The sequence below is a fragment of the Lithohypha guttulata genome (assembly GCF_036872675.1).
Source record: "Lithohypha guttulata strain CCFEE 5908 chromosome Unknown scaffold_1, whole genome shotgun sequence".
NCBI classification, from domain to species: Eukaryota; Fungi; Ascomycota; class Eurotiomycetes; order Chaetothyriales; family Trichomeriaceae; genus Lithohypha; species Lithohypha guttulata.
Window position 1 is genome coordinate 970,324 of NW_027042750.1, and position 15,699 is coordinate 986,022.

Consider the following 15,699-nt stretch of genomic DNA (forward strand, 5'->3'; position numbering starts at 1 on the left):
AGACACAAACAGTCTTCGAAACATAGGAGCCGGTCGTCCAGCTCAAACCAAGAAAATCGCTGTGATTGCAGCAACTCTTTCGAATTCTCTATACAAATTTCATGCTGCGCTCGCGAAGCTAGCCCCATCACTCACAGTATCGCTCTCCTTTTAGTTTTGACATGAAAAACCTAAGATGTAACAGTGTCCATCTCTTGTCCCTCTGCGGTGTTTCGTCCAGGCTTCGAGTTGAGGTACTCGTTCCTGTAAACAGGTTGTCAGCACCTGACTGTACAGTCTTTCCCTGATAAGCCTTCTCCATCGCAGGCTCAAACACATCCTCATTCTCGGGTGACAAATGGTTGAACATAAACATACCTTTCAATAGCCCATTGCATGATGCCATACGCAATCAAGAAAGGAGGCAAGAAGTATAGGATCTGATGTCGAGTTCGGCGATAGACGTTGAAAACCGCAGCGTGCATGGTACCTGCCATCGCTCTCTGTCTGTTTGGTGAAACAGCATAGGATGTGATATTCTTCTGGGGCATCGAGCCTACTCGTTTTAACCCTGTTAGTCTTGTGTCCTCAACTTCAAGCCCATCAAGGTATTTCTGCTAATTCCCAGCTCCGATAGCTCGTCGCAACTTGGGACTCGGAATTCAAGATTCGGTGTGCTGAAGCTGCGAATGCCACCTTTCGATAAACTCTTCAGGAAGGTTACTGACCTAGATCACCCCAGCCTCCGAGATATCTGTATACCTCAATGTCAGTATTCTGCTTCGCCATACTCGTTGAGTGATCTGACGTACACTCCATTCTTGGGATCAGGATGGTGGTTCGATCGCAGAGCCTGCGAGGCCCGCATGTATAGCTGTGTCGACGGACGCATCTTGTAGTCTGCTCGAGTATGCGAGAAGGTCGAAAAGCTAAGGGACGGGACTGCGTGATAGGCGTTCAATCTCAAGGATGACGGCGTCGAAGATCTGCGGCAGCTACATCGAAAGATGTGATTGAGGCAGGTTTGCCGAATACGATCGACGAATCAACCGTTCTCAGTAATCAGCTCAGCTTCACTACGATTGCGACGAGCACTACGCTATGAGATCGCACCTATTGCTTTTGCTGGAAGGCTCCCTTGAAGGCTGCTTAACTCGATGAGCAGCCTATTCAGATAACTAGTATTGCATTCAAGTGGTTTTATATACTGGTCGCGACCCCTCAAGCTTGGATACCAGCAAGTGATCGCTCTTTCCATTGTGTATACTGAATCCTGGCAACTTCCACGTACAAGCTTTAGCTGTGCAGCAAGTCAAAGCTCTACTTTTTACATCGTCTAAAGGAGCACGTCAGAAATAGGGTCCGGACACCCTTCTTAAGAATTGTACTTACTCGACAGTCATCATTCACCAGAAGCGTTCCACCACCCTCCCCTAGACCTTGTCCACCCACTGCCTCAACGCCTTGTAGTTCACCGTTTTGAGCTGCGAGTAATAAACGGGCAAACATCGCTTGCTGTACCTGGGAAAGCAAGAGATCAGTAAGAATCGGTACTAGGGGATACCAAAAACTCACTCAACCTCAACATACCGGATTTGAGGGAGTGCTTAGTTTGTGATATTCATTGTCAAGTGACCACAGCATTTAACATGATCCATGCTCGCAAGAGGATATCGTCGAGGTCACTCACCGTCATAAAAGTTTCTCCTCCCATCTCACGCTGTCTTCCTGCATTGTTCTGCGAGAAAATCTCGTAGAACTTGTCCTTAGGTACACGCCGAGATTTCAAGCCTCCCTTGGCAACTGTATCAGGATCGTCCCATTTGGGTAATTCTGGCTCTTCGCGTGAGGCTGTTCGAGCTGCATCTCCTTCTATTTCACCATCGTCAAGTTGATGTGGTCGTCTTCTTCTCATGCCATGTCCGGGTGAACTGTGTCCACCGCCACCAGGATTGGCTATGTCTTTTCCATACCGAGCATAGTATCGTTCTCTGTTGTCTCCACCAGGACCGAAGATTTTTATTGTGCTGTCGATACCGCTGCAAGCTATCATTGGCTCATAGGGGTGACCCTGGACGACATTTACCACATCCCCGTCGCCCTCAAAGACACTAACAACTTCTGTAGTCTTGCGATCCCAGATGAAGAAGTGTCCGTCATCAGAACCCGATACCACAAACTCGTCATCAAGTCCATAGTAGTTCACGTCCTTCACTGTACGCACATTCAAGTGACCCTTGTAAACCTTGGTATGTGATGTGTAGGCAATGTCACTGTTGACCAGAGCTCGTTGTGCTGACAAGGAACCGGCGCCATAAGGACCTCTGCGTCTTGCAAAAATGGTTTGGAGCGTATCAGTTTCCTCGGCCTCCGAGTCCGATTCGGCTGTTTCATCATCAGAATTATCAGCAACGTTGTCATCATCATCGTCGCCGTCGTCGTCTTCTTCCTCCTCCTCCTCCTCCTCCTCCTCCTCCTCCTCCTCCTCCACCTCTCCCTGGGTTCTGCTCCGACTTGCCGATTCGCGCTCTTCACGCTCTTCATCTTCCGCCTCCTCGACAAAGACACGGGGAATCTGTCCAGTCTGCCGTTCTTCGCTTTGTGTTGTACCACTAACCGAAGAGCGTTGAGGATCCACGTCCATACTTTCTCCTTCCACAACTTCATCCAGTAGCCGATCAATCGCCTCATCGTCGGACATTATGTGTACCCTCAACCCACCAAAGGCCCGATTAACAAAATTGAAAGTGACACCTTCTGCCGCCTCCATAAGTAAAGCTCGACAGACCTTCTCTCCCCAATAACGACAAGCTGCACCTTTGTCCATGACCGTTCTAGGAGGTTCATCACTTGATCCGGAGATTGTGTTGGCAGGACCCTGGTTCATCTTGAGCTCAATCTGGTCGAGTGCTCTTGTAAACGCATGTACAGCACTCTTCTGACTCTGGAAGAGCTGGCGTAGTTCTTCTCGCTCAAATTGATTTGTGCCTAGGTCAATAATAGCCTTATCTTCCTGAGCAATGGGCAACAAATATTCACGCAATCTTTCAGCGACGTTCAATACATTTGTCGTTTTGTCGAAGGGAAAACGATCTGTTTCACCTCTGAAATCTGTTGGCCTCCTGAATCCTGCTAGTACAGCCTCCTTCCCACCTCCAAGCCATAGTAAGATAGCTTTGGCAAGATCGTAACAGAATCTTTGCTCGTCGTCTATGCGCTTGCCTTCAAGAGCCGCCCCTCGAATCGTCTCGAAATGCTTGAGACGTGGGTCATCCACAGAGCTTGGGGTTAGTGCCGCTCCGCCTAGGGTCTGCGAAAGAGCACCAGCCGCCTGTACAAATCGCCAACTGGACTGACGATTCCTTCTCAGCGCGTTCTGCAACATTATTCCATCCTCGTCAGTGGTGTTAGGATATGTCCAACCTTTCATGACCTCTTCCATTTCAGGTAGAAGAGACATCGCTTGTCCGAGCGCTTTGGTGTATGAAGGTGTGTTCAGTGTTAAATGTGTAGCAGATTGTGGGGGCTCTATGGGTTCTTCAACGCCCTGCAGCACGGTTGAGAAATCGAACAAAGTTTTCCTCAGTTCCACCAATGCTCTTGCAATCCTTTCGCTCTGTTTCTGTACCTCTGAAAGGAGATTTTCATGGCTTGTCAAGAGCGTGCTAACGGACTCGTCATTCTCTTCGGACTCATTAGTTTCTCCAATCTCAGCCTGGCGATCGACTTCTCTTCTTATCCTTCGATTGCCAGTGACACCATCTTCATTACTTGCAGAGGAAGCAGTTAGCTTGGAACGTTTGCGCTTGCGATCGGATTCATTAGTCAATTTTGTTCTCAGATGTTTTTCGTCAGCCCGACGATCTGCATCTCGTGCGTCAGGACCTTTGACAATGTCAAAACTGTATACATGATCTTGAGACCAGGAACACAATAGCTCGTTGGGCCGTGCATCGCTGATTTTGCAGGCAGTAATGTGCTTCGAATCACCTGGTTTCATCTTACGCTTGTTGTTCGGTGCAAAGCGACGTACACACCTAGTAGCTTCTCGCATCGAGTCGTCCTCAGGAGTCTCCGCGTCTGGTTTTGAAGTTACTGGTCTGCCCTTCTCAGCGTCAAGGTTCCTTCCAAGCATCCTACGATCATGCAAGAAGCAATGAAGATGAGCACCACCAAGTGCTATGTAGTGTGGCTGGCTCTTCGAACAGGATATTGTATTCAAGTCAAGCCCATAGCTCTTATAGGATATTAGGGGAGGAGGGGCATCACCACCAGAGGCAACCTGCATCGGGCGTCTGAAACCATGACGAGCTTCGCGTGGAGAAGGGTAGGCTGAAGAAGGTTGTCTGAGATCCCATTGTCTTACTTCACCATCTTCGGAGCAGGTCAGAAAAAGGTACGGGCTCGATTCGGTTACAATTCGCTTTGCTCGATCGGCGTGGCTTCGGTAGACTTTGGCATTGGTGTTCGCCTCGTTCAGCCATCTGCATTGTGTGAAGAAATTGTTAAACCTTCTGCTTCTTGTATTCGCCGAATCACCTGTAGCTTGACCTCCTGCAGCATATTCAAGGTCGAATACTCGCACTTGTGAATCGCCGGCGCAGGTCACCACGGTTCGGTCGTTTGAGTGAGGCATAAACTTGACGGAGAAAATGTTGGCATGGTGGCCTGTAGAGACGCTTGTATTAAGAGTGAAGGGCTTGGCTTGGTCGATAGGATTGTATTCCCAGATATTCAGGTAGGTATCATCCGACCCTGAAGCCAACAGCCGACCGCTTGTAGACCAGCTGGTATAGAGTCAGCTACACACCATTTCGCCTCAGCAGCTTAACCTACCTCAAGGCGTTGACACAACCAGTATGACCTCCCAGCTCATTCACAATATCTAAGTCTTTTACCCAAGTACGATCGCCATAGACTTGATGGATCGAACGATAAGGACCTTGCCGACCTAGAACTCTCTTCAACAGCTTCACGTCCAGATTTTCCATCTTGAGAGATGTGCACGAAGGCTGACCGTCCCGAACAGGCAAGATAGTATCAACTTTCCCTAAGCAGTAGTTAATCAGGTCAAGATCACCTTGTCAACGATATTCGGCAAGCAGATCAATCAGCTGTATGAGCGTCAAGGCTCGATGAGAAAGGACATCGAGCAACTTCGCAGCCAGGACTTGTTGAGCATCATCTCAACGTGAAGCCGAAAGCCTTGGGAGCACTTCGTTTGATGCAATACTACATGCATGCGGCTCACATTTTGCTTGAGTCACCACTCTGGTGATCGCGAGAGGTGCGGGTCTTTATGCGTGCCTCGGATAGTGAACTCCGGGGTTTGGGCCCCGAGAAGCAGCTAAACTAATTGGAAAGGATGACTGTTCTGATCAGGATCCGGCACTATAGATATTCCTATGACCTGCAGAAGCCCACTGTCCTGCTCTCTAAAAGACCATTGAAGCAACGAGGACATGTTACTGTTCACATTTACCTATTTCGGTAACCCGTCCTCAAACACAACGATGTCCGACGCCAAATTAACCGCAGCCATACGTCCCCTAAACTCCAGCCATGCCACAAGCATCGCCAGCCATTCCTGTTGCTGCAGGCGGCCCAGCTCTATACCTAATAAACTCCAGTAAGACGTACGCCCACCATTGTTTGAAACACTAACCACCAGAAGCTCAATATATAAACAAGAAGAATTTTAAACCACAATTCAAGCGAATAGGCCAAGTCCATCTTCTTCAGCGACGAGGACCCGACATTTCTTGAGATCCTGCGTCCATTTCCTTGTAACGTGGTGCCAGCACTCTCGTTCTTCGGTTACCTTCTCGTCGACATATTGGTCCCACGTAGGCTTCTCCTGGAACTCTTTGATGGTGCCATCTCGAATAAGCATTTCCACCGTCAACTTCGGATATTGTGATCTTGCCTGTCTGACCACATCCTGCTCGCCTTTGACCCGCATCTCTTGCAATTGACATGGAGGACATGTGTGATCTTGGTGAGGAAGATGTGAAGGAAGGCCGAGGTAATGAGGGGTCAGGACGTGGTCCGAAGATTGGCAGGTGAATTTGAAAGGCTTCGCTGAGTTCGGCCGTCGTTGTATTGCAACCTGTACACAACCTTTGGGCTGTCTCGCGACGTTGGGAAGGGGATGGTATACAGATGGCGCCGCGGTCGGGAATGATTGAGCTCTTTTAAAGGGTGACATGGCTGCCGGCTCATCCATACCTTCACTATCTAGTATGGCTGACTGGGGAGCACAGGAAGTGGTGGTACTGCGTGCTGTCGCTGGTCGAGAGGTCTTGCTCTCCTTCCGATGTTGACAGTTGTAACACCTGTATGGTTGCTGAGGAAGCTTGTCCCCACAAGTCCTGAGGAGCGGACATGGTGCCAGCTTGCATGGCTCAAAGCCCATCAGAATGCCGTGTGCACAGCTAAACCGAAGTACGTGAGCTCGACACATAATGTCGTCGGAGGAATGCCCAGGAAGATATCAGGAGGATCTATTTGTCCGAGAAGTGGATCATGGATTTCGATGTTTTGTCGAGGTGCAAAAGAGAGACTCAAGAAGTTGTTTGACTCATGGCCAGGAAAGTGGTTGATCTGAAAAGAATATTGTGCTGTAGGGAGTCTGCATGTCCTTCGAGGGAATTGGTACAAGAGTGATTTGACACGAGCCGCTTTCCAGCATGGGTGTCACACCACACGCTACTACGTAGTAATGAAAATGGCAGAGCAACCTTGACCAGGATTTGGCGAGTGGGATGACGACCGATATATCTGCTGTGACTTCCGCTGGGAGGGAACGGCGTTTGAAAGCGATCGGTCAGCACTGGACCAATGTGTGAGAGGCTATGGTCGACCTCGACACATTTAAGGTTTAAACGCAACCTTCAAGCAAAGAACGTTTGAAGGCGGAAAGGATTAGGCTAGGTTCTCTCAGAAGCAACGAAGAAAGACCTGAAGAATAATCAGAAAATTGACCCGACTCTGTCTTGAGGAAGTAGTGAGTGTGGGCAGAGGCACTGTCGGATTGTGTAAGGTTTTGGAGAATCTTCACGTCTCCATCGTTACAGTAAACGTTCCATACCAAGTAATTGCGTCGCGATAGATGATGAACGACTACCTTTCCGGCTGAATGCATTATCGTGCGATGGCTAAGAGCTCCGCGATCATCCTCCGAGTCATAAGGATTTACAGTACTGTCTCGCGAAAGCAAGGTTGTCTGGATAAAAGGAATGCTACAGGCACTGCCTCAATTCCTGGCGCTGGAGCCACACTGACACGAATCTTGATCGTGACTTCACGACTCAACCAGCAACGAGTCAAAGACTTAACCTTCATTCAATTCTATACGTACTTTCGAAGTTCCTTCAAGCAAGATTCAGCTTGACGACGGCGCCAATTGTTCACAAGTACTCTTGTACAATGGTGCGTCAATTGCAAAACCGTTTGTGACATTGCCACTCCACGTTTCTGGAAGATTAACGCCGATCTGAACCCACATGATGCGCGATATATGTGACCATTCACAACCTTCGCATTTCTGCGTCCGGAAATTCTCGCCCACAACATCGAGTTCCTGTACGACAATGACCTCCGGGCTGTGGTATCTGTTGAGGTTTGGATAGTGTTCGATCAAGCCTTTCTGGAGTGCTTTTGACACGACATCCTCCGAACTTAACATGTGTTGTGCACTGTACAGTCCACCTGTAAGCTCGATTCCGGGGTAGAAAAGCGTGGGGAGCTGCAGTATCGCGTCATTCGACGTGCAGCTGAAATGCGAGCGGTAAAGCCTTGTCGTTGGGGGTTGCAACGATTGTCAATACCCCCACGTTTGTCTTGGAGCAGACAACTCTCAGCTTACAATATAACAGTTTGTTCTTGATCACATCTCTGTGATCCACGTCGGTGTATCGCCTTGCTCTTCAGCCACAGATCTACTGACTAGCAGATTCACGAATCGTGTGGAAGCAGGCTTGTGGTCGAAGCCCCGACAGATTTATTGAATACTCGTCCCATGTTGAAGCTCAGTCATTATAGCACGACCTCTTCGTACTTCACCCACTAACCTATTGAATTCTTGCCACGATATAACAGGTCCTCGCGAAAGGTGCCGGAATTGTTGCCGAAATGCTCAGCGCCAGCAGTACCTACAGCACCACGAAGCCGGTCGTCGACCGAATGTCGACTGCGACCAGAATTTTGGCTTCGCCCAAAGGTGCAGACACAGACTGGTTAATATGGAAAACGAACAAGATGGGGTAGCTGGATCTTTCGAAGCACGTATTCACCAAGAGACATAGATATATACGTCCATACAGATTTCGTTGGTGTTTTCGACGAACATTATGGGAGGACAGAGACAAGCACGAGCAGGGTCGAAACAATGCAGTCCTTGACTAACTCTTTTTACAGCCTTCCAAATCCTTCTATACACTAGTTGGTGTTGCCTACACGCTGTTCCATTAACTTCTCAGGCACAAGTGTTTGTTGAAACGTGACTGACTCTATCACCAAAAATGTAGCGATATGGAGCCACTGCGCCGTGTTGTCACTACGACTAGAGGTGACAACTACAGCAAATTCAGAGCCGCACACTCTGCGCCGAATATCACTTATGTCTGCGTCAAAGGATATCTTCCATCCTTCGCGATAAACAACCATTCTACAATTCTATCATCTTGAAGACAACCAGATCGAAGTCAGACAACTAACCACCTTTGACAAAAAATTTGTGCAACATGGATCATACTCCCCTCCATGATGATCCGGAAGACAACAGCAACAACCAGCAGAGCACTAACATTGAGGCGGCTGATCCTGAAAGCATAATCTCTCTGCTTGAGAACCTAACCCTTACCGACCATGAACACCTCGAAGACATTCATGACTCCTCGGAAACCAACAGCGATGCTCCTCAAGAGACGACAGAACAAGAGCGCGCAGATTTTGAATTGGCCATGCTCCTCCAAGCCCAAGAAGATCGAGGGTTCGAAGAGCACGACCAAGATCTCCCACCCGAAGAAAGAGAGTGCTCCTGCGGTGAAGTTTACACCTGCTTGAAAGATATAGCAGTTTTGAATTGTGGCTGCGTCCGGTGCCCCGACTGTCTCAACCAGAACGTCCTGGTCGGTCTCGAGTCAAAGGCCAGCTTCCCTCCGAAGTGCCATGGACCCATAGACATCGAAGACATCTCACACTTCATCGAGCCACTTACTCTAGCACGTTGGTCAGAGGTCAAGACCGAGTACACCGACGTCGCCCCTGTCTACTGCGCTATCCAAGCATGCGCTAATCAAGCATGCTCACAGTACCTCAGCAAGAACACTTTCGTGGAAGAAGGAAAGTGGGCTCTCTGCTACAAATGTAACGCAAAGACTTGCCCGGCTTGCCTACACCTACAAACCGAGCATGAAAAAGGTGTCTACCCAGAACGACTGGCGAAATTGGATAGGGAGCTCATGGACAAGGAGGGCTGGAAAGAATGCCCACAATGCAAGAACATGATTGAGAAAAGCGACGGCTGCGATCATATGATATGTGAGTGTGGTCAAGAGTTCTGCTACCAGTGTGGACGGTCGTACACCGGTGGGTTGCCATGTAACTGTCACGGTAACAACGAATGGGTCGAAGAAGATCCTGAGGACAATGATCCCTTTATGCAGCAACGACTTATGGACGAAATAGCAAACATGGGACGTCGCAGAGTTCGGCGTCCGCGAAGAGACGAATCAGATGATGACGAAGAAGACTCTGACATCGACAGTGGAGATGAGGCTAGTGATGACAACGAAGAGGAGGTGGACAGCGACAATGAAGAGGAGTCTGATGACGACAGCGACGAAGACTCTGGTGACGACGAAGACGGAGAACCAACAGACGAAGAAGAAGGATCAAATCCTGGTCGACCTGATACCCCTCCCTGGTAAGGGGAATGCGCTGGGGGTGTAATATCATAATGACGAATTCATTGGGTGGTATTTTGTGGACAACTTCGTACATGATTCGATTTCTGAATTTCGATACGGTGATTACTCATCACTGCTTCTGAGCACGACTACGAAGGGAGTGTACTCATGGTTTGGAAAATGGTTCGGTTAAACTTTGGTCAAGCTCTAATAATTGATGCAACTTTTTTGATTTAATGGTCCGTTAACCATTCATGTCATTCTGGACGTTCATAAAGAATTTCCATTAGAAACAGCTCCAGCGTAGATACTCGTGAAGAAGACGCTTGACCTTCGACGAAGAGGTCAGCAAAGTACGAAGCGGAGTAATTTGCACTGTGTAGGCGTGCGACACGTCGAGCACGAACAGCTGGGTACAACGATCACATCGACGCTCTGTTGCTCACAAGCGGAGCATCGACAATACGACGAAGATACGCAAGCGAAGTCGGCGTACTGGACCTTCGGGCTTCTCCTGGGAAGCAGACGACCATCCAATGGACGATCGTAGCCCAATATACAAGAACATCGTTGTCCCCGAGAGGGTTTCGTAACACAGAGCGGATTGCCACGAAATCTGTTGATACGATTAACGGCTTGGCTACGTCTGCCAAGCGACTTCATATGCGAAGACTGTACGTCTGAGGATTTCATCTCCAGGATCTTCAGGAAACATGACCTTATCCATAGTGTGCTCGAAAAGTTTCTTGACCCGAAACCCTGCTTCTCTTGCCAGCTCGAAAAAGTCCATATCTTTTTGCAGAAGCCATGGTCGATAGGGAGTAAAGAAAACCAGAGCTCGAGCGTTGCTGTCATGCTTCAAGGTCTTTTGGAGTGTTGTAATCAATTTCGTGTGCTCAGAGTGGTTGAATAGGATGTCGGCGAGGATGAGGATATCGAATCCATTATTGCTTGCGTCGAGCTCGTCTTGAAGTGTCTGAGTATCGTTACCCCATAGATATCCTTTTGCAACTATCGAATGGCGTCTTTCCGAGTCGACAGCATGATCAATATTGTATCGCAAGTTCTCAATGAGGTCCGCATCTGGGTAATCTGTGACCACAACTTTTCTGGCTCCTTGTATGGCACAGACAAAACTAGGTAGGCCGGCGCCAGCACCGAGCTCGAGTACATTTTTGCCCTGTATCAAGGTCGTTGCATTGTCTTCGATATAATGAGCAATCACTTGACCTGCATTCCACAAGAGGTGACCCCACAAAGGATTATGTCCGACTAGGCGAAGTGGGATTTTTGTGCCTTGCTTTGTTGTGTATGAGGTGAAAGTTGCTGATTTCTCTGGAGCATAATAGTCTTGGGGTTCGTTGAAAAGACCAGATGCATCGGTATCATCATCCGAAGAAGTCATAGCAAGAGAGATCGACGAATGCACGAAAAGCTTTATCCAGATGGTGAGATGGAACAATCTGCTTCATGCCTGGCGTCCGGCTGCTCCCACCGGAGCGGTCAATCACTAGGGAAAATATACACCTCTGTCTGAGTCGTAACGCATCCAATCCCGGGATCTTTCTGACACGTTCCGAATTAACTGGAGATAACAGTTATGAACGTGAGGCAACCACGAGGCAAGCGAGGTATCATAAGATCGCCCGAATGCTTGCGCTATATTGTCGGTGTCCTCGTTACGAGCTTCCTTTCGACCAGGCATGCATTTGATGTCAAACAGATCACGATCTATAGACTTATGGAAGGAGTTCGCGCTGATGTCCTGCCAGTACACGCAAATCGCGATATTTGCCCGGACTGATTTTTACCGGACTCATGCTCGCAAAAGGTCGGCAGAAGTGACGAGGTGATCACATTGGGCCGAGATTCACCGATAAAGTCAAAAGAAAAGCAGAGTCGGCCGGATGCAACTACGGGACTTTTTCTTTGTACTCACCATGGATTCTGTTCTCGACTTTGCTCTGTTTTCCTCCCAAACTGCGCATCTGCCAGAAAGAACACTCTCTCGGCATCTGAGTGGACGTCACACAATCGACCCGAAAGTCAGTATTCCACGAGGTTATTGGATCGACGATCCTCACCCCAGACTTCCCCAAAGCTGTCAGAGTTTCTGCCGGGCAAATTGGAGGAAAGCACAGTCCAGAAAGCTTGCACAAGACAATTTCGAGGAAATCTTAGGCTACTACTGGCTCCCAGGTGTCAGTGTTCCCTCATGCAATTGACCCGGTTAGCATATCACTTGTGAGTCAATTGTCGGCGCTTCTGCCTGAACCATTGGCTTCTGTCATCATTCAGCACAATCAGCTCTTATTCTTGAACCTTTATCGGTCCTTTCGCTCGTGTTTTCCGTCAGGCAACGTACCAGGATACGGGACTGTTCATTTGTCGCTTCAACTAGCCGAACTCACGAGCCACATTCCGCTTCTACTGTTTCTCTCTTCTATCAATACTCGTGGCAGTTTCTGTTCTGTCCTTGAATCAATCCTTGGGAGCCCGATTTCATCTGGGTCATAGCGTCATTGCTAGTAGCATTGCAGTAAACGCATACTGACAGAAAGGATCCCTGATTCTTTACTGTTCAGCCTCAAGATCACACTGCTGCACCTTACAATGAACAACTTTCCTCGACGGAGTCCACGTCTTCAACAGCAGTCACAGAACACATACTCCAATACCAACTCGTCACAATTTTCTCGTCCCTCGATCTCCCAGTCGTCCAGCGCATCTTCAACGTCACACCCAAGTCCGACTTGTGACACTCTAAATCCTTCTGGTCCACCTCAGCAGTATCCTTCGAACATTCAACCCCAATTCCTCGTACCACCTACACAATTCGACGCTCCTCTTCCCTCTCCTTCTACGAACGAGCCTGACCCGTTCGGACGATCGCAGTACCAATACAGTCAATACAACATGGGTGGACAAGCACAAAACCAAAATACTACAACCTCAAGCACAAGTAATAATAACCAGCAGAGTCAGCCACAATCGGCATTTGCGCAACATCACAATTCATTCTCACAACCTCAGCGTCCCAATTATCCGCCTACGAGTGTGAATGGTGTACCTCCAGGTCTCCCAGCTGACTTTCTCGCTGAAGCTGCTAAGCGAGCTCAGATGGCCTGCCTGATGCGCGACCTAGGCGACGTCTCGCTTTGATTACCGTGTTCCTTTTACAACACCGGCTTCGTCAGTGTCATGGCCTCGTCGCCATACCGTGACATATTTCAGGTTCTCATCATACGAGTCAAGTCGCCACTTCAGCGATATGATTGACCGCTTCATTCAAGCCGCATCGTTTAGTTAGCACAGAAACACATCTCCACAGACTAGCATGTGCCCAAAAATCAGATTCCGGAAAAATGACTCGTGCCGAGGCACATCCCGGACACTTTTCGATCACAACCAAAACCTACGTCGGATCGAGATCCAAAAGGCCAACATGCATGGATAATTTACGGTGTTCTATCACAGTCAGTATCTGGTTCGGTGGGATATCTATCGGGTTCGACGTCGGCCAGTCTGCGCTTCGAACCTCGACGCGACACGACCTTTTACTTTGTTCAGCGTTCCTCTGATTTCAGGCAGATGGTATTTCAACACAGGAGTTAATTACAAGAGTAGCATAGGCGTTAACGTGGTGGGCTTTACGACGAGTATTTATGGGCCTGAACATACCCTTGAGCTACCATCTTTAGATGCTTAGAGAAATAGGCTATAGCAGAGATAATCCCAGTTCTTTATGATCCAAGTCATTTTCTACGGTAATTGTGAGTTGTCGCTGCGGTTTCCTTTATGCTTGCGAGCAACTTGACTTCAGGTCTTTGTGAACGCCAAAAGTCGCAACGACTTTCAGGTAGGCACGCGTGAGAATCACAATAGCAAGCACGTCCCGAGCAGCAAGAGCCACTAGGTGCATTGGTGTAATTTGCATACATCTGCCTGGCCTGTTTTTGCTGATCGGGACGTGACAAGATATCACCCAATACAATCTTCTACCACAACGGTATACTGTGTACGTCGCCACTGCCTATTGATTCACTCACCCACCTCCCCAGCCCACTCATCCTCCAAAAACTTCGCAAACCCCACGGCAACATCCTTCCTCCCAGCAGTAAACCCCTTCCCATGCGCAATACCACCTCGTTGAATCTGCGTATACTTCCGCCTCAACCTCTGTAACTTCGGCTGACTCAACGTCACACCCTCAGGTTTCTCGATCTCTAACATCAGCTGTGCCCCATCGACGAGTAACGATGTTTGCAGGGTCGCGTACTCGCCTGTATTAGCGACGCCGGCATCTCGTGCAACTGCGAGGACTAGTTTTGTGATTTCACCTGTCGTGCTTTCGAGAGTCTGTAGCGCGTCGGGGGCAGATGCGGCTGGTAGGACTGTGGCTGCGTTTTGTCTGACGGCTTCTACTACTTTCTTATTTCGTTCATTCGTGCCATCTTGTTGTGGAGGTATCTGTGCTTCCACTGCCTGCTCTTTCTGTATCCGTTCTTGTTCGTGACGCTCGCGCATCAATGCTTTCTTGGATGTGTTCTTCGCTGGAGCTGGGAAGAGGGCTTCCCAAATTTGATCGTATGGTGGGTGGGAGTCTGTGCTGGGTATGGTGAAGAGGGGTGTGTCCCAGCGTGTGAAGGGGGAAGGTGGTTCGTAGCGCATGAAGAGTGATCGGAGGGAGGATGATGAGTATGGGAGGGATGATTTGGGAGTTGGTGGTGTGGATGGAGGTAGGGTTCGGCGTGAGGTCGAGTCTTGTGTTGGTTGTTGTTCTTGTAGGTCAGTGAGAGGAGTGGCTTCACGCGTCGATATGTCGTCAGGCTTGTCGGAGATGTACAAAGACTTCAAAGTCATAGTTTCGTCTCTCCGACATTTTTGTTTCAATCTTTCCTCTTGATCTTCGTCACTGATAACTCCTCCGACGCTGGAGGAACGTGACCTCCCACCAGCGCTTTCATCGAGCACTTTATCTCCATAGATCGCAGTGTGACTTTCCGGCTCTAGGTTTCCAAGCACATCTCTACCAATTTTCGGACCTGATGCCAAAGCACTACAATCTGTGTGTTCGTCATTCAAGATTGGTCTGCCCCAAGCCTGCAACCGAGCATTGTTCCAGTCTACACACTCATCCTCCCTCGCTGCAGTATGCACCACAACACTGCGCGTGCCAGCCGCTTTGGCTTCACAGAAGAGCTGATACCTAAAACCCTTGATGTAGTTTGGCGCATCTGCTATGACAACCGTATTCTTGCTGATAGCTCTCTTGATAGCAGAGAACTCTTCAGCCCGAGCTGTCTTTTCTAGCCGAGCAGAGTCGTATATCACATCTCTCGGATTCCGCACCTGGTCAGGCGGAGTATATTGTTGGTCATCTTGACTTGACGGGTCTAAGGAGGCATGGTGCGAAGGTAGGTAGACCACCGATCGAGGTGACGATGGCTCGATACGTGACTGGAAATCTTGCAATATCTGCTGTGCGCGAAAGGTCTTTCCAGAGCAGGGTGTTCCGGTGATTATGATAAGCTGATCACCATGGTGAGAAGCAATCTAAAGAGAAGGAAAACTAGGACACTCTTACAGGCATTATGAAGAGCCAGACAACGGTGATGCTCGTGGTTGAAAAATGGTTGGCGCACAAGACTAGAGGCACAAATCAAGGACGCGGGGCAATGCTCGGGGGCACCTCAGGCTTGACTGCTGGTTGTGGGACCTTAAACTTGCAGAGACTTCCGGTTCGAGTTGGCGCTTGAAATCACAATGTACAATGTGCTTGATCAAGGAAAGACGATCTTCACACTGG

General features: G+C 48.9%; 6 protein-coding genes across 6 annotated transcripts; 1 reads left to right on the plus strand and 5 right to left on the minus strand.

Moving 5' to 3' along the window:
* Positions 1-170: 170 nt before the first annotated feature.
* On the minus strand, positions 171-464 carry LTR64_000354 (uncharacterized protein; the record flags this gene model as incomplete). The annotated part of the gene is made up of 2 exons (XM_064894739.1): positions 171-243; positions 358-464. The coding sequence occupies 2 exons, from the start codon at positions 462-464 to the stop codon at positions 171-173; spliced, it is 180 nt and encodes a 59-aa protein (XP_064757426.1).
* Positions 465-1,306: 842 nt separating this feature from the next.
* On the minus strand, positions 1,307-4,970 carry LTR64_000355 (uncharacterized protein; the record flags this gene model as incomplete). Its single annotated transcript, XM_064894740.1, has 4 exons — positions 1,307-1,315; positions 1,372-1,500; positions 1,670-4,766; positions 4,816-4,970. The coding sequence occupies 4 exons, from the start codon at positions 4,968-4,970 to the stop codon at positions 1,307-1,309; spliced, it is 3,390 nt and encodes a 1,129-aa protein (XP_064757427.1).
* Positions 4,971-5,689: 719 nt separating this feature from the next.
* LTR64_000356 (uncharacterized protein) lies at positions 5,690-6,187 on the minus strand (the record flags this gene model as incomplete). Its single annotated transcript, XM_064894741.1, has 1 exon — positions 5,690-6,187. One exon carries the CDS (start codon positions 6,185-6,187, stop codon positions 5,690-5,692), a length of 498 nt encoding a protein of 165 aa, XP_064757428.1.
* Positions 6,188-8,723: 2,536 nt separating this feature from the next.
* LTR64_000357 (uncharacterized protein) lies at positions 8,724-9,911 on the plus strand (the record flags this gene model as incomplete). The annotated part of the gene is made up of 1 exon (XM_064894742.1): positions 8,724-9,911. The coding sequence occupies one exon, from the start codon at positions 8,724-8,726 to the stop codon at positions 9,909-9,911; it is 1,188 nt and encodes a 395-aa protein (XP_064757429.1).
* Positions 9,912-10,530: 619 nt separating this feature from the next.
* EFM7 (Protein N-terminal and lysine N-methyltransferase efm7) lies at positions 10,531-11,295 on the minus strand (the record flags this gene model as incomplete). The annotated part of the gene is made up of 1 exon (XM_064894743.1): positions 10,531-11,295. The coding sequence occupies one exon, from the start codon at positions 11,293-11,295 to the stop codon at positions 10,531-10,533; it is 765 nt and encodes a 254-aa protein (XP_064757430.1).
* A 2,636-nt stretch (positions 11,296-13,931) lies between these two features.
* On the minus strand, positions 13,932-15,483 carry KTI12 (kti12, chromatin associated; the record flags this gene model as incomplete). Its single annotated transcript, XM_064894744.1, has 2 exons — positions 13,932-15,446; positions 15,478-15,483. 2 exons carry the CDS (start codon positions 15,481-15,483, stop codon positions 13,932-13,934), a joined length of 1,521 nt encoding a protein of 506 aa, XP_064757431.1.
* Positions 15,484-15,699: the final 216 nt, after the last annotated feature.